General features: G+C 40.5%; 1 protein-coding gene across 1 annotated transcript in view; it reads left to right on the top strand.

The window, feature by feature from the left end:
- Positions 1-17246, top strand: part of LOC126094885 (protein transport protein Sec61 subunit alpha-like) — a 68207-nt gene extending 50961 nt beyond the window's left edge. Inside the window, exon 3 of the mRNA XM_049909521.1 lies at positions 16888-17246. Within this exon, the coding sequence (XP_049765478.1) occupies positions 16888-17246 (359 nt within the window). The remainder of the gene's footprint in view (positions 1-16887) is intronic.
- The last annotated feature ends 286 nt before the right edge of the window (positions 17247-17532 follow it).

Raw genomic sequence — 17532 nt, 5'->3', positions numbered from 1 at the left:
AACTTATCCGCTGGGAAGCTGGTGTTTTTGCCAGCAACAGTAACCGCAAACAACTGTACGTTGGAGTAGTCGTCGAAAATATCAGAATGTAGACAGTTTACTGCATTTAGGGACAAACGAACACATCTGTTTATAAAGCTCGATTCGCATCTGAATCTTTTTAGGAAATGATGATTAAACTGCAACTAAATGTGGCAGACTAGACGTACACCTAGTCATATACACAGAAGTAGTTGCAAATGAATGGCTACCAGTTTACGCCAAAATAGAATCCTATAGCTGGGAACAGAATGAATCTTGTGTTTGATCTTGTGCGAAGACCAACAAACAGTATTTTGCAACTGTACTCTGTGTCAATCAGTTCCATTTAGTTTCACTTAACGAATAACTTACAGACAGGTGCTCTGTGGTGTTTAACAGCGTTATGCAGTTTGTCTACTGGGGTTATAAATCCCTAAGGGTCGTTATTGTTATGTATACAAAGAAAAAAGAAAACTGGAATTGAGGACATCGAAGTCAGGAAATGAAAAACTGGAGTATATGGCTTAGCTAACTGCTGCATAGAAAGAACATGTAAACAGCAATTGGAAAAATAACACTAGTAAAGACAACTGCTGGAAAGGTGGTGATTTTCGAACAATAGTAATCGCAAATACCATTTGTTGGAGTACTGGTCGGAAATGTCACAATCGAGACCACTTACTGCGTTAACGGACACACAGAAATAATGTTTACAAAGCTCCATTTACATCTGGAACTTCCTAAGAAATGAAGTGCACTAGATGTTGTACACCTAGTAGAACAACAACCGTTTGCCGAATTTAAAACTGGTGGAATAACAGCTTTTAACTGTAATTCATTTACAAAATTTCTTTACTTAAAGTTCCGTATGACTATACGGTATTGGAAGCAGCAGTCTGCTTCTGTATCCAAAGGGGGAGCCATCTCCATGTATGGTAAAATTTCGATCACTTTGGTATTTAATTTGATGCACACACCTCATTTTTCTAACCTCCATGCTCTAACATGGCAAGCCCAAGTGCTCACAATGTGTTTTGCACGAATGCTGATAGGCGATTATGCCGCAGGCCCTCTTCCACGCGATAGTGCATACATTTCAAGAATGCACATGGAATCTCTCAGTAACGCGAACACTCTGATGTGATCGAGTTCTCAAAAATATGTGTATGTGCACGGCTGCAGGCTGGCTACTTCTGTGATGCATAACTCCGTAAAGCACATTCTTATTTTGTTTGTGGGTATCTGGCTTGCCAACATTAGAATGAGTTTTCACTCTGGTACAAGAACTGCAGCGGCCTTGACCGAGAGCAAGACGAGACTTGCATGACACACCCTGTGACATTACAAGACTGCTTCCAAGATGGCCAACTGTTATCCCCAGATACCAGGTGGCACTGATGAGCTGGACATGCATGCTATGCTGGCCCTCAGATCTGCAAACATGTGTACCGCAGCATCCACCATACTTGATGCCTGGTGATAACTCGGCAGCTCTCTTCTGGCTTTCAGATGAGGCCACTGCAGTTCTGTGTGACAGTGCAAAAAACATTCTAACGCTGGTAGGCTGGGTCCTGCTAAGAAAGTACGACTGCGTGATGCCATTTCGTAGTACAGAAGCAGACAGTCTGCCAGATACGCACATATGTGTACTTTTGGGAACTTTATCGTGTGACAGCATTTGCATTATTGGGTGACTGCACATGGGTTCTTTAAGGTATGCATTATCACGTGGTTCTGACCCTGGAACATAATCAGCTGTCGCCATTTGTGTTAAAGACATCAGGTGCACTTGAGCCTGCTAATGCAGAGCATGGAGGCTAGGGAAAAAATACACTTTCCAGATAAAATGTGTACATCAAATCACGTATAAAAATGATAAGTTATTTCTGTTTATAGTAAATGCTAATATCGCACTGTGTTTGAATTAATATGTAAATTTTGCTTATGCATTTTGCAATAGCTTCTTCTTTTTTAAAGTTGCAGTTTATATATCATTCTTTTAGGTAGTTGTCTACAACATATACTCCAGATTTTCGCTACTTGAATTCAATGTTCTCTTTTTGTATACGTAACCTTGACTGTGCTTAGGAGTTTATTACCCCATTAGATAAGCTACTTAACACAGTTAAACATCACACAGCAGCTGATCTGTAAGTTATTTGTTAATCGAAACTACATGAAAGTGACTGGCACAGTGGACAATTGTAAATACTGATCGTTGGTCTATGCGCAGGGTCAGACACGTGATCCATTGTGTTCCCAGCTATAAGAGTCTATTTTGGTGTAACTAGTAGACATACATTTGCTTGCTAAAATATTAAGCATACGACTAGGTGTATAACATCTAGTCTGTCAAATTTAGATGCAATGTAAACCATCATTTTTCTTTTTTTTATTTACCGATCCAGATATGAATGGAGCTGTATAAACCGATTTTTCGTTTGTCCCTTAATGCAGTAAACGGTCTCGATTCCGACATATTCGACCAGCACTCCAACGAATGGGTATTTGCAGTTACTATGTCTGGCAAAAGCACCAGCTTCCTAGTGGTTTTCTTTGCTAGTGTTAAGAAAAAAAAATATGAAGTCTATTAAGAGTCATTTTCACTGTGACAGTATCGACCGGAATGCAATTGCATGCAAGGTGATAGATACCTGAAGGACTCAATGTATCGAACAGAGGAAAGACAGTACCTTAATAGTCAAACATTTCATATGACCGTGACGTCTCTTTAATGTGTTAGCTTAGTGCTCTGAGGCTAAACGTTATATGTGTTAACGTGCTACAGTTCCACCACACTATGCTACAGTCAATATGCTTTCATAAAAAAGGCCACAATTAGCAGTCATATTTGATCCAATCTATAATTATTTATCACATGCATAACAAGTTTCTCATTTTCATGGCGTGCTACGTGCAAAATGCGGGATTGGTTTGTCAGCCAGGGGTACTTACAAGGTTGGGTTAATGGATGTGGAATATAATTATGATGAGAAAATATTGTGAAGCCTATTTTACTGTGGGTTTGGTAAACCATTCCAGTGTTTACATATACATATGTCCGAACAAGTCAGGCTGAAAAACTGGCTAATTCTGCACACATATCCCAGATTCTTTGTGTTGGAAACTTATTAGGATTTTTGGTGGGTTAGAAAATAAGACAAGGAACTATTCCGCTACAAAATAAAAAACTGTTAAGGTTTTTGTGGCCACTTGTTGACAAACTGCCTGTTGGCTTCTGTCTCAGGTTCTTTGGCCGATGTTTTTTAATGAATTTTGTGACATTTCGCCAGCACCAGTGGCTGCCATTATAAAATCATCACCTTCCATTGCAGTGGAAGGGCGAAGCCTGACAGTGCTAGCCACTTGTGCTGGCGAAATGTCAGAAAAATCATTAGACAGACGTGGACTGAAGAACCTGAGACCAAAGCCAACAGGTAGTTTGTCTACTACAAAGTCTTGTTAATTTCTGCATATCCATTCACACACAGAAAACAACGCTTCCTTTATGTTTGTTTGATGTAGTTTCAGTAACATTAATCTCAATTTTTAACTTATAATTTAAATCTACGTCCAAATCATTTGTTTCTTTCCTCTGCGTGTAATTAGGCAAGTACAAAGAATGTATGTTCTCGAATTCCAATAAATATTTTCCCCCTTTAAACTATCTTTTTATGTCTTTAACTACTAGTTACATTCCTTCCTGCAAATCTTTTAGCTGAGATAATTCAAGGAGTTTACTATTACCTCTTATTTCCTGCAAAATACTACTGTTATAATGCTCCCCATTTGTCTGCGTGTACACCACCAGCTCTTCTGCTGCACGTTCTTGTGGAATTTCCTTGTAGAACTTAAGTTTACAACTTCTACAAACGAGTGGTCATTTAATGTTGCTCTTCCATTGGTTTTAAGCTATGCAAACAGTTGTTCTGTTTCTACGTGCATGTCTTCCAGTCCACCGCATTTTGACATAATGCTTATTAAGCGGATCCTGGTGGGAATGGTGTTTTGTAAACAGATTTTTTGCAAGTCCTTTAATGTAGTACACATGCTCTAATCCATCATTTTCGGCTAGGACTGCAACGTAACAGCCGCTTATCATTACTGTTTACAGTAAGTGATATCTTGTATTCCCCAGTATTCTCCCTATACTTTGTTTAAAGTCATGTATACATCTTTGTAGCACATCTGAGAGAGTTTCCTTTTCCCAATTCCTTTAAGGCAGTTGTTTCAGCCCTGTACTTCAGTGTTCCTTTTTTGATTGCAATGTCCTCCATTACCAGTTTCCTTTTTCGAGGGCATTATTCGTTAACTCCATTTACTGTAATTTCATCAGTGCAAAGTGGTTTCAGCCTGTGCGATACATTTACTAGTTTTCTTAAGGTTTATGGAATAACAGTGTTGGTAGCAACCAGTGCTAATTCGGCAGTATCTATATTTGATGATATTGTGGAGAGCAATGCTCTAGATCGAGGGTAATATGTTTCTTTTGCTTTAGTATAGCACTTCAGTATAACACTTATGTCGTCTTTGTTGTAGTCAGTGTTAAGAATCTCCACATAATTTGGAGGTAGAGAGTTAAAACTGTTTGCAGCTATAATATAGTTTATAAGCTTTTTTTGGTCCCGAATGTCTGGAAGACTTACTTGTACATCAGCCAATTTTTCATTGTCGAAGCAGACAAACTGCAGACGTTGTTAAATATAACAAAGCAGCTGTTCTGTAAGTTATTCGTTAATTGTCGCCAGATGGAAGCAGTTGTCACCGAGTAGAGTGGAGCACATTGTAAATACTGTTTGTTGCTGTTTAACACGCTTAAACAGTAGCGCAGAGGATCAGACATACGATCCATTTTGTAGCTGTATGTTGCAGTCTCCAGCCTGGAAATAGCGTGTTCTTTAACCAAGGAAGGCGTAAAAGTTTCACGTAGTCGCATGTCTGGACACTTTTTAATATCTGTAAGGTTATTAGCAATAACTTTGTTCACTCCCGGCTGTGATTTGACATACAAACTTGTTATACATCTTTACACTTGTAGTTCAACAATATAAACTGTCAGTCCCAACTGTCTTATTGTCGTCCACAGTCACACTGCTGTTTCCCTGACAGTCTTCTTCCATGCAGAAGCCATGGTTTGATATCAGAAAGTCGCAATCTCCATTTTATTTAAAATTCTGCCAAAATCTCGCGTTATGTCAAACTCCAAAAGGCAATAGTCATCTGCACGAATGTGCTTAAATATTGCAGACAGCCCTTCTGTTAGAACACCCATTTTAACGTCTGGTCGCTCCACTTCGTATGGTATGGTCACAGGGCTCCTACATTTCTTCGAAATGATTTCCACAGCTTCCTTGCCGATTTTTTCCAGTATTTCTCTTGCTGATACATTATCATTCCCATGTAGGAGAAATGGTAACTCTGCCTTGACACCGTATCTCGTTGTGACGAACCTGGAAAATTTAGTACGTAGGTAATAGTTATAGACCACACCTCTCCTTTAAAATTACTTTTTTAACAACGAGAAAAGAATTGGTACCTGGAATGTGAGAACTTTACTCAAGACTGGGAAATTACAGGACATGATAACTGAAATGGAAAAATTAAATTTATATGTATTAGATTTAGCCGAAGTGAGGTGGCCACAACCTGGATACTTTTGGAGTGGAATTTGTGGTGTAATCCATTCTGGTACTGCAGAGAGTATTCCAGGAAATGGTGGAGCGGGCACAATCTGACATATGAAACTGGGAAACAGAGTCAACAGTTTTGTGCAGTACAATGAACGACTAATTATAGTACGGATTGAAATTAAACCAAAGTCTATATGCCAGCAACAGATGAGGAAAAAAAAGTGGTGGAAAAATGTTATGACGAGCTAATTGGATTGATAAAGAAAATACAGGGTGAAGAAAACTTTATTTTACTTGGAGATGCGAATGCAACATTAGGAGAAGGAACCGAAGGAAATACAGTTGGTAAATATGGATTGGGACAAAGGGATGAGAGAAGCGAGAGACTTGTAAGGTCTGCATAGCTATAAACTAATGGTAACGAATATTATATTCTGGCATTATCCAAGGAGGAGATATACGTGGAAAGCCGCAAGAGACATACAAAGGGCGCACATAGACTACATACTGGTAAGAGAAACATTCAAGAATCAGTGAAGGACAGCAGAAGCTACCCTGGAGCAGATCTCAACACCAACAATAATTTAGTTGTGATGCTATGTGAACTAAAATTCAAAAGATTAAAGTTGGAAGAAAGAAGCAGTGGGAGGTATCTAGGCTTAAAGATGAGTCTACATAAAATTAGCTACACAGCACGAACAAACAGCACCGTTGAGAAAACCAGATAACACATGAGGCTACAACAGAAATGATGTAAAATAAAGAAATGCATTTTAAACTCTGAAGAAGTGGTATTAGGGAAAAAAGAAACAACAGAACAGGAAAGAACTGAGAAGTCAGGAAGTCGAGAATATGATGAAGGAAAGAAGAGAGTATAAAAACTCGAAGGATGTAGAAGCAATGCAGAAATACAAGAAATTTAGTAACAAGATTAATAAGAGAGCAAAACAATATAAATAACAACATTTTAAAGAAATGTGCGAACACACAGATAATACTATGAAAGTAGGTCAAATTGACATGGCATAGCAGATGTAAAGAATGTCTTCGAAACGCTTATACAGTAGAGCGTCGATTAACCGACGTAATTGGGGGACATGGGTGTTCGGAAAACTGGTTTGTTCGGATAATCGAACTGTACATGTTTATTTGCCAAAAAGAAGTACTGTACAGTAAATTTATTCATAAAAACAGGCATGTCTTTTAGTATTACAAAGTAACATACAAAGGGAACTTCAGTAAGAATATATAGTAATAATCTCGTACTTGTCCCTCATAGAAAGGACAACACGTTTACGTTTAAGCATTTTGTATTGTCAAGTTCACTTCTTCACGCAGCACCACACAAGTGGTCGTAACAGAGAACACAAGATCAAGGTGACTGTTTGCACCGTGAGAAGCTCTTCTTGGGCGCGCGCAATCCGTCAAACTGCGCGGAGCGGCACGCCTCAACTCTAGGCTGGCGCAGCTGTTGCTGTGAACAGCTTTGATACTGCCGCTACTTCTACTGCCAGTGCCAAGCCGGCAGAAGTGTGCTGATTGTTGAAACACAGCTACTGGCGGCTTGGCCGGTCAGCAGCGCCTTGTGAAGACCCCATTAGAAGCAATGTTCCGCCAGAGTTGGCCCAGTGCGGCGACTACTGTGGGAAACTTCGTTCGGGAGTGAGGGGGATGATGGACGGTAGGGTGGGAGAGTAACAGGTGCGAGCGAGTACACAGTTCGGTTAAGCGGTCGTTCAGTTGACCGACGTTCGGGTAATCGACGCTCTACTGTATGTAAAAACTACAAACGTGAAATCGGAATAGTTCGCTGTGGTAATAAAGAAGAATCAGATATCATTCAAAAGGGGGTACGATAACGTTGCTCCCTTTCCCCTTTCTTGTTTAATTTGTAGATACAGATGGCAGTTGACATGGTGAGAAAAGAAGTAAACATAGGAGTTAACAATTCATGAAGATAAGGTGGACATGCTGAAATTCACCGATGACATAGCACTAATTACTGAAAGTGAAGGAGACCTGCGAAAAATATTGAACACAACGAATAGAATAATGGAGAAGCAGTTCTATATGACAATAAAACACACATAAAACAAAAGTTCTAGTCAGCATTAGAAGCGAGGAAAGCAAGACAGCGGTAAAGTTGAAAATGAGACAATTGAGGAAGTGAACGAGTTTAATTAACTGGGTAGTAAAATTTCGAGTGGTGGAAGAAGCTACTAGGAGATAGTCTGCAGAACTGGCCAGGCCAAGAATGATTTTAATAAGAAGAAAAACATATCCACTACAAAGAGTATAAGCCTTGATGTGAGGAAACAAATGTTGAAGACCTACATGTTGAACACTTAAAAATTTGCAGAGAAGCTTGGACGATAGGAGTGAGAATGCTGCATTCGAAACATGGTGCTACAGGAGAATGATGAAAATTAGCTGGACAGAAATGATCACAAACGAGGAAGTATTTATTCCAGCAGGAGGGAAAAGATGGAACACGAAAAACAAGGAGGGCTCAGCTGATAGGCCACGTACTCCGACATGACGGTGTATTGAAAAGAGTAACTGAGGGAGCAGTGAAGGGAGAAATGTCAGAGGAAGACCCAGACTGGAGTATATTAAACAAACATTGGGAGAGAGAAAATGTTGTTGAGAACTGGTTCTGTAACGGGTGGAGGCACATTTAAATTCTTCTTGCTATGCGCATACCATTTTCCGTGTAATTTATGTTGCCAATGTTAGTAACAAGGTTGTCCAGCTTCTACGTAATAACAACAAAACAAAGCGTTCCGCAGTTGGTCTCATCTTCCTCCCTAACAGCCGAGTAACGCTTAGCACTTCGGAGAAATCCATGTTAACAGTTTTCGCTTCTACATAAGACTGATTAGCTGCGGCTATCAGGCCTTCCTTTGTACTTAAAAGAACGAAGATGGCGGCACTCTGGCGCGTTAGCACCGCACAACAGCTGTTCTGTAAGTTATTCGTTAATTGATACTACATGGAAGTGATTGGCACAGAGCACAATTGTAAACGCTGTTTGTTGGTGTCTAATACAGTTAAAACAGCCTTGCACAGGGTCAAACTATGATCCATTCTGTATTGTAAAATGGTAGATATCCTAACTCACCAAAAATTCTAGGAAGTTCCTGTTTACAATGTTCTACGTGCATGTATTTCAGATGGGAGAGGTGGGTAGTTGGGTGACCTAGAAAAGTAATCGAAACTAGGTAGCTGAAGGCAAGGCAGCCCTCCTTTCGCATCTGTATGATGTCAGAATTCAGGGAGCCATGATGTCATGGCGTTGTTGTAATTGTCAGGATGCAATGATGTCCGAATCCTGGGAACACTATGCTGATATAAGCAACTCTTAGGCTCGAATATACACTGGCCCGCTACTTTCGAATGTTATGACGAAATACAGTATATCGGTCTATTAAATAAATGCATGTATTATGTTTAAATACCTTGGCTATTACACAAGTTAAAAATTTTCCCTATGAAAGAGAGTTACGTGGCCCGCTGTGTACCATCATTTGCTGAAAACATCTTTTCGATATTTTGAACCATTAATAAAATAAAGGCGCCTTAGATCTGATGCGATTCACCCTGTAGACGTCACGCAAGTTCGCGGCATAGTCATACAGTGAAAGGATTAATGACTTATTTTATATTATTCATCGTGTTACCGATTTATGTCGCATCTTATACTAAGCAGTAAACCCTCCACTCCTGAATCTTTAAAGAATCGAACGCCCATATAATAAAGAGCTTTAGACGTCTGATAACTTAACAGGTGAGTTAATGTATTAAATATATTACGTGTAGACATGTAAGTGAGAAAAAGTTTAGTAAAGGTTTAAAATTGTATTTAAAGTTAGTTGAAAGCCGATAAGAGCTCTCATTATCAAACACTGGACTGAGTATAGTCTGGGTAATTTGCACTCTATTTTATGCAAAAGCTATTTTTGCGCACATCTCAATGTTTATGACGTCATCTTCAGAAATACGCAATAATTTTGCGAGTACTTCAGTAGTGCATGTGGACACAGTCTGCAAATGGTTTTGCGAATAGTCAGTAGTAAAAGATTAATAACCTAATAAGTCATGCCAGAAGTTTCACTAAGTAGTACTATTTGAAAGAAGCTGCATAAATATTCAGTCAGATCTTGATAAGATCAGAGATTGACAATTTGCTTTAAATATTCTGAAATGTAAAACTTTATACTTCACAAAACGAAACAATGTAGTATCCTATGACTATAATATTAATGAGTCGCTGTTGGAATCGGCCAACTCGTAAAAATACGTGCGAATAGCACTTTGTAGTGATATGATGTGGAATGATCTCATAGGTTCAGTCGTGGGTAAAGCAGCTGGTAGACTTCGGTTTATTGGTGAAATACTGCATACATACATTAATCCTTGTTCCATAGATCATGAATACGACATTTCGTAATGATGTGGAACGTGTCACTTTAACATAAGTTTTCTTTACACAAATTAATTAATTAACTTTTTTACAGTTGTTACTTCATATCCAAGAATTCATCTATTGAGCAGAAGGAGATGTCATTCAGAAACTCCTCCAATTTGCTTTCAAATGCTGGTTGGCTATCTGTCAGACCCTCAATATGATTTGGCAAATGACCAAAGACCCATGTGGCAGCATAATTCACCCCTTTCTGTGCCAAAGTGAGATTTAATCCAGAATAGTGAATATCATCCTTTCTTCTAGTGAAGTGCAATCAGTCTACAAAGGAGATTGCTGACAAGTCACTCGTGCAACCGGTTCTAGAATATTGCTCAAGTGTGTGGGACACTTACCACATAGGACAAACAGGGGATCTTGAACGTATACAGGGCAGAGCAGCACGAATGGTCACACGGTTATTTAACACTCTAAGCGCCAAGCCCGTAAAATTTACGGGCCTGGGATCGCGCGAAAATCACCAAGCCCGTAAAATTTACGGGCCGCTACATTTAATTTCATTCAAAACACTGCAACGTTATTTCTACGGGTTTGGCCAGCGCTATACGTTTTTCAGATGTTTATTAACAAAATGCGTCCATAGATGTCACGGCAGCGCTGTAATTCATGTTAAAACTTATCTTTGCGTTCTCAGTCTGTATATCATTCAGTTGTTTGTCATCATGTTTCGGCGCGGTTTATCAGACGCAGAAATTGCGGATTTGATCAATCATAGCGACACTCTGGATAATGTAGAGAGTGATTCAGACGATTCTGAATGCAATGGTGTGTTTGAAGGTACGTATTTCCGAATTTTCCACGTAATTGTGCAGTACGCACATATCTGTTGAACATGTGTAAACGATGTATGTAGTTACACATAATGTGATATTCTTTTTAGAAGACGAGATTGATGACAGTTTGTCTTCAGATGAAGACGAGAATGATGTTGAAGGTGTTGCTTCAAATCCAGCAGCTGTGCCGTATCCGAAAGACAGTGAGTGGACTGCAGTTGACACCTACCGACCTCTGCCTGTCAACACGACACCCAGGCAGATACTAGTGGATATTGATGAGTCGAGTTCTGTACTGGATTGCAGTAAAGTGTTCCTTACTGACAGTGACGTAAATGAACTCAAGAGACAGACAAATTTGTATGCATCACAGACAATACAGAAGAAAAGAAGAGGAAATAATCTGAAGCCCCATTCAGTTTTGAGTTCGTGGAAGCCAGTGACTATAAGTGAGATGAGGCGTTTCTTGGGTATTATTTTCCACATGTGTGTTTCGAAAAAGCCCAAAATTGCGGACCATTGGAGCACTAATCCTGTTCTTAGTTGTAACTTTTGTCCCCATGTCATGAGCCGTTTGCGTTTCACTCAGATACTGTCATGCTTGCATCTTGTTGACAATTCAAATCAGAAAAAACCAGGCGAAGATGGATTTCATCCACTTTACAAAGTTTTGCCATATTATAATAATTTGAAGGAGCGATGTATCCAGGCATATCGTCCCTCAGAAAAAGTGACAATTGATGAAGGAATTTGCCCATTTCGAGGTCGTGTGAGTTTCCGTGTTTACATGCAAAATAAGCCTCATAAGTATGGACTGAAAGTATATGCTGTTGCTGAAGCCAGTAGTGGCTATGTTGTAAATTTTGAAGTTTATGCTGGTAAGCATATTGTTGACAATTCTTCGTCTGCGGTTATTTTGCGATTGTTGTCTGACAGCAGCTTGCTGAACAAAGGCCACACTGTGTATTTAGATCGATTTTATTCCAGTCCAGAGCTATTTCAGCAACTGGCAGAGAAAGGCACTGGAGCTGTTGGTACTGTGAACAAATCCAGGAAAGGATTGCCTAAAGATTTAGTATCTGCTAAGCTGAAAAAGGGCGAAATGTCTTTTCGGCGTAAAGATAATGTATTGGCAATGAAGTGGAAAGATAAGAGAGATGTGTATACATTGCAAGAAACAGAGTGGCAAGGCTTCTCGCAAAGAGACACGATACGAATGTGAACAGTGTGGCGTTGCACTCTGCCTGGAACCTTGCTTTAAAATTTTCCACACTAAAAAACAATATGATTCTGTGTGAAATTTATATGTAATACTGTATACTATCAGAAACATGTAATGTAGTGCCACAATTTTGGTTAAAAATAAATCACAATTGTATTCCCTTATTCGTATGACTTTTTCTAAATTCTTAAAACATCTAAGTGATTTCTATAACTGTACCTTAAAGCTGTGCATTGTAAAGTAGTTTCTTTCACTCAGAATTAAAGTAGAAATGTGCAGCTTCAAGATGGTACCAAATTTGCCACAATCCAAACAGTAGATTTGATGCAGTAATTTTTTTAATATTGGTAAAATTGCCCGGTTTCTAGGGACGGGTGCATAAAATAGGCCTGGTACAGAGAGTGTTAATGCGCGGGAGACTGTCACAGAAGTATGAAGGAACTGAACTGGCAGACTTTTGAAGATAGACGTAAACAATGCGTGAACGCCTATTAACAAAATTTCAAGAACCGGCTTTAAATGATTACTTTAGGAATATATTGCAGCCCCTTAAGCATCGCTCATACAGGGATCGTGAGGATAAGATTAGAATAATTGCTGCACGCACAGAGGCATTCAAACAATGATTCTTCCCACGCTCCATACGTGAATGGAACAGGAAGAAGCCCTAAAATTGGTACAATGGGACGTACCCTCTGCTATGCACCTCACAGTGGTTTGCAGAGTATAGATGTAGATGTTGATGTAGCTCCTTTCAGTCACTGTTTTTTACTCAAGAAAAGAAGGGACCGTACAGTTTTTCATGAGAAATGGCACAAAAAACGTTCACTTGAAGCGAGTCTCTCTCACTCTCATTGCGAAAAGGCCGATGAAAAGCACGTTGGACCGAAATCAGTGACTTAGTCCTTGTAAATTGCAGCACACTAGACGCCTTCTGTTGAGCGTAAGCAGGGTGTATACGGCCCGGGACATCCGGGAATTCCGGGAAAAACCCGGGAATTTTTTCATCCGGGACAAATCCGGGAAAAACCCGGGAATTTTTTAGAATTCCGGGATTTTTCGTTGTTTTAGATTTCAATTAAAGTTTTGTAGGTGTGACGTGTAAGATCTGATACGCTGACAAAGAACTTTAGTCCACTACTGCTGAATAATATTGCAGCAATGAAACACAAATCAGAGAGTAACACCAAAATAAAAGTTTAGTTGCATAGAAAATGGGTAATTTACACAATGCACAGACCAGCTTACCGACACCGTTAAGTGTCAAAGGCTTTAGGTCAAAGATTATGCAGTACGTCCGTAACAACTAACGTGCATTCGATGTGTGTGACGTCACAATTGTTTACATTTCTAACAGATCACCAGAAAATATTACGAATAGTGGCTTGAGATGCGTTACTTTCAAAGGAAATTTCCACACAAAATGATTTATGTTACGTGTGAGAATGTGCAGTGAATTTCTTAAATCACAGGGCGTTATAACTCTCATTCAAAACGTAACACTTTGAGGATCAGCCATTTGAAAAATGTCGGGCCGAGAAGATAAGTCATTTATGCCACTATTTAAAATTTTACCGGCACATTTGTATTTGATACGACTTAACGTGTAACACACGCTAAAAAAAGACCTAGCTTCAAGTTAGTTTTCATATTTAATGTTGTTTTTACATAGATAAAAATTATGCGATCGATGGCAAAAAGTGTAATTGACCTTCAAAAAAATGTGCATAATGTGTTACTGGGTAATGTCACAACACCTCGACTTTTCTACGCAACTTATAATCATTTTGGCACGATTTTAATTGCCAAATTACAGCCTGTTAGTAGGCCTACGGACTTCCTATCATTGTAGGACTAATATCAGTGAATGCCAATAGACGATGCAATTCTCGTTCGTACATACACATCTACTTACGAGTTAAGCGCTGTAGAAACGCACTTTGCTGAGTTGAGCGAGCTCGGCCCACGTTCGTAACGTACGCGCCGCGGCCTGTCTTTCTCGTAGGCCTCGTGCTCTGAATAACTGCCGTCATTCGCTAGCGAGATCACGTGACATGAACTATGACTGGCTGACAAAAGTGCATCGCTCAACGCAATCTCTATTTTAGAGTTTCGGAAGCTACCGTGCTATAATTTGTGGAATTTGTGTATATACTTTAGCAATACGAAAATAAACTCTGTGCATATTGTCTCGCATCAAACGACTTTCCAAACGCATTGTTTTTCCTAGATTTCGTTTTCTTAAATGCTGGGACGTCCTCCGCCGGTATAAGACCTTTACGATTCAAAGGACTGATAGGTTTTACAGCTCCGAGGGAAAGTATACTGCTACTTAACACGGATGTATTTTCACCCGCTTTATACGTAATTTCATCCGGGAGAAATTGTGTTTTTAACCGGGAAATCCGGGAAAAATCCGGGAATTTTTTTTTCTTGTCCACGTAGACACCCTGGTAAGCCATCCTACTTCTGATTGACTGAAAATTGACAAGACGCATTCACTAACATGTTGTTGTTGTTGTGGTCTTCAGTCCAGAGACTGGTTTGATGCAGCTCTCCATGTTACTCTATCCTATCTTCATCTCCCAGTACCTACTGCAGCCTACATCCTTCTGAATCTGCTTAATGTATTTATTTCTTGGTCTCCCTCTACGATTTTTACCCTCCACGCTGCCCACCATTACTAAATTGGTGATTCCTCGATGCCTCAGAACATGTCCTACCAACCGATCCTTTCTTCTAGTCAAGTTGTGCCACAAAATCCTCTTCTCCCCAATTCCATTCAATACCTCCTCATTAGTTATGTGATCTGTCCATCTAATCTTCAGCATTCTTCTGTAGCACCACATTTCGAAAGCTTCTATTCCCTTCTTGTCCAAACTATTTATCGTTCATTTTTCACTTCCATACATGGCCACACTCCATACAAATACTTTCAGAACCGACTTCCTGACACTTAAATCTATAATAGCTATTAAGAAATTTCTCTTCTTCAGAAACGCTTTCCTTGCCATTGCCAGTCTACATTTTATATCCTCTCTACTCCGACCATTATCAGTTATTTTGCTCCCCAAATAGCAAAATTCCTTTACTACTTTAAGTGTCTCATTTCCTAATCTAATTCCCTAAGCACCACCCCACTTAATTCGACTACATTCCATTATCCTCGTTTTGCTTTTGTTGATGTTCATCTTATACCCTCCTTTCAAGACACAGTCCATTCCATTCAACTGCTCTTCCAAGTCCTTTGCTGTCTCTGACAGAATTACAATGTCATCGGCGAACATCAAAGTTTTTATTTCTTCTGCATGGATTTTAATACCTACTCCGAATTTTTCTTTTATTTTCTTTACTGCTTGCTCAATATGCAGATTGAATACCATCGGGGAGAGGCTACAACCCTGTCTCCCTCCCTTCCCAACCACTGCTTCCCTTTCATGTCCCTCGACTCTTATAACTGCCATCTGCTTTCTGTACAAATTGTAACTAGCCTTTCGCTCCCTGTATTTTACCCCTGCCACCTTTAGAATTTGAAAGAGAGTATTCCAGTCAACATTGTCAAAAGCTTTCTCTAAGTCTACAAATGCTAGAAACGTAGGTTTGCTCTTCCTTAATCTAGCTTCTAAGATAAGTCGTAGGGTCAGTATTGCCTCACGTGTCCCCGAGGTTGGCATCTACCAGTTTTTCCATTCGTCTGTAAAGAATTGGCGTTAGTATTTTGCAGCGGTGACTTATTAAACTGATAGTTCGGTATTTTTCACATCTGTCAGCACCTGCTTTCTTTGGGATTGGAATTATTATATTCTTCTTGAAGTCTGAGGGAATTTCGCCTGTCTTATACATCTTGATCACCAGATGGTAGAGTTTTGTCGGGACTGGCTCTCCCAAGGCTGTTAGTAGTTCTAATGGAATGTTGTCTACTCCCATTTCATCTTCATCTACATCCTCTTCCATTTCCATAATACTGTCCTCAAGAACATCGCCCCTGTATAGACCCTCTATATACTCCTTCCACCTTTCTGCTCTCCCTCCTTCTCTTAGTACTGGGTTTCCATCTGAGTTCTTGATATTCATGCAAGTGGTTCTCTTTTCTCCAAAGGTCTCTTTAATATGTAACGGCGATTTTCTGATATCTAGGCCAAGCTCATTCAGACGGCACCGTCCAAAATCAAGTCGAGTTTCAGGGAGAGCAGAAAGGAACAATTGACAGGAATGGGTTGAAAGTTCGGTTGGGTTGTTTGGGGAAGGAGACCAGACAGCGAGGTCATCGGTCTCGTCGGATTAGGGAAGGATGGGAAAGGAAGTCGGCCGTGCCCTTTCAAAGGAACCATCCCGGCATTTGCCAAAATCAAGTCATTCTTTCTGAAACACCCTGTATTTAGTGAATATAGTCAGCATAATTTGCGCGTCATGAGTTATGCTCCATCACGACATATACACTGTTTGTAAAATTCGCCTTGCTGTCATAAATCTTTAACATGAGACTTTTCCTCTTAATGGATAGATCGTGACAGTATTTTAAATTTTTAGGTTTGGATATTAATTAAAACTCGTCCGAAATAACTGAAAGACCACGTTTTTGTAGCGGCTGGAAGCCGTTAGATAGGTAATTTGCAACCCGGTCTGTGCACCGTAAGCCAAGTTAGCTATTAAGTAATGCAGATGGTTACATTCCTGTTCTGAACGGTTCAAAAGTTTGTAATTTTTACATTTTACGTAGCTTTTGCCGCTGAGTAACGCGACCCTTCTCTGTGGCAGACCCGATGCACGCGCTGCTGTACCTGTGCTTCATGCTGGGCTCGTGCGCCTTCTTCTCGAAGGCGTGGCTGAGCGTGTCCGGGTCGTCGGCGCGCGACGTGGCGCGGCGGCTGCGCGAGCAGCGGATGGTGATGCCGGGACACCGCGACGGGTCGCTGGTGCGCGAGCTCGACCGCTACATCTCGACGGCCGCCGCCTTCGGGGGCGTCTGCATAGGCGCGCTCTCCGTGCTCGCCGACGTGCTGGGCGCCATCGGCTCGGGCACCGGCATCTTGCTCGCCGTCACCATCATCTACGAGTACTTCGAGATATTCGTGCGCGAGCAGGGCTCCCCTGGCTCCGTCGGCCTCCTCTTCTGAGACGGGCCAGGAAGACTGACCTGTGGTCGGACGCTCGAGTCGGCAGATCCTTTCTGGAAAGTTGCACTGCCAAGTATGATGCGAAGAACTCGGACTAGTGATGAGTATGAATATGAGTGCATTGTCAAATAATGCTCGCTGAGGAGCACTGTGCCAATATGTTGTATCTGACGCAGAGCCTTCCTCGTACGCACTGGAAATTTCCAAAGGCTGTTTAGGCCTGACTGTTTCTTAAAGAATGTTGGGAAGCTAACGATGATTTTAGTCTGCCCCTCTGCGTATCGTC

The sequence above is a fragment of the Schistocerca cancellata genome, chromosome 8 (genome assembly GCF_023864275.1).
Source record: "Schistocerca cancellata isolate TAMUIC-IGC-003103 chromosome 8, iqSchCanc2.1, whole genome shotgun sequence".
Taxonomy (NCBI): Eukaryota; Metazoa; Arthropoda; class Insecta; order Orthoptera; family Acrididae; genus Schistocerca; species Schistocerca cancellata.
The sequence above is the reverse complement of the archived record's forward strand: the minus strand, read 5'-3'. Positions and strand labels throughout refer to the sequence as shown.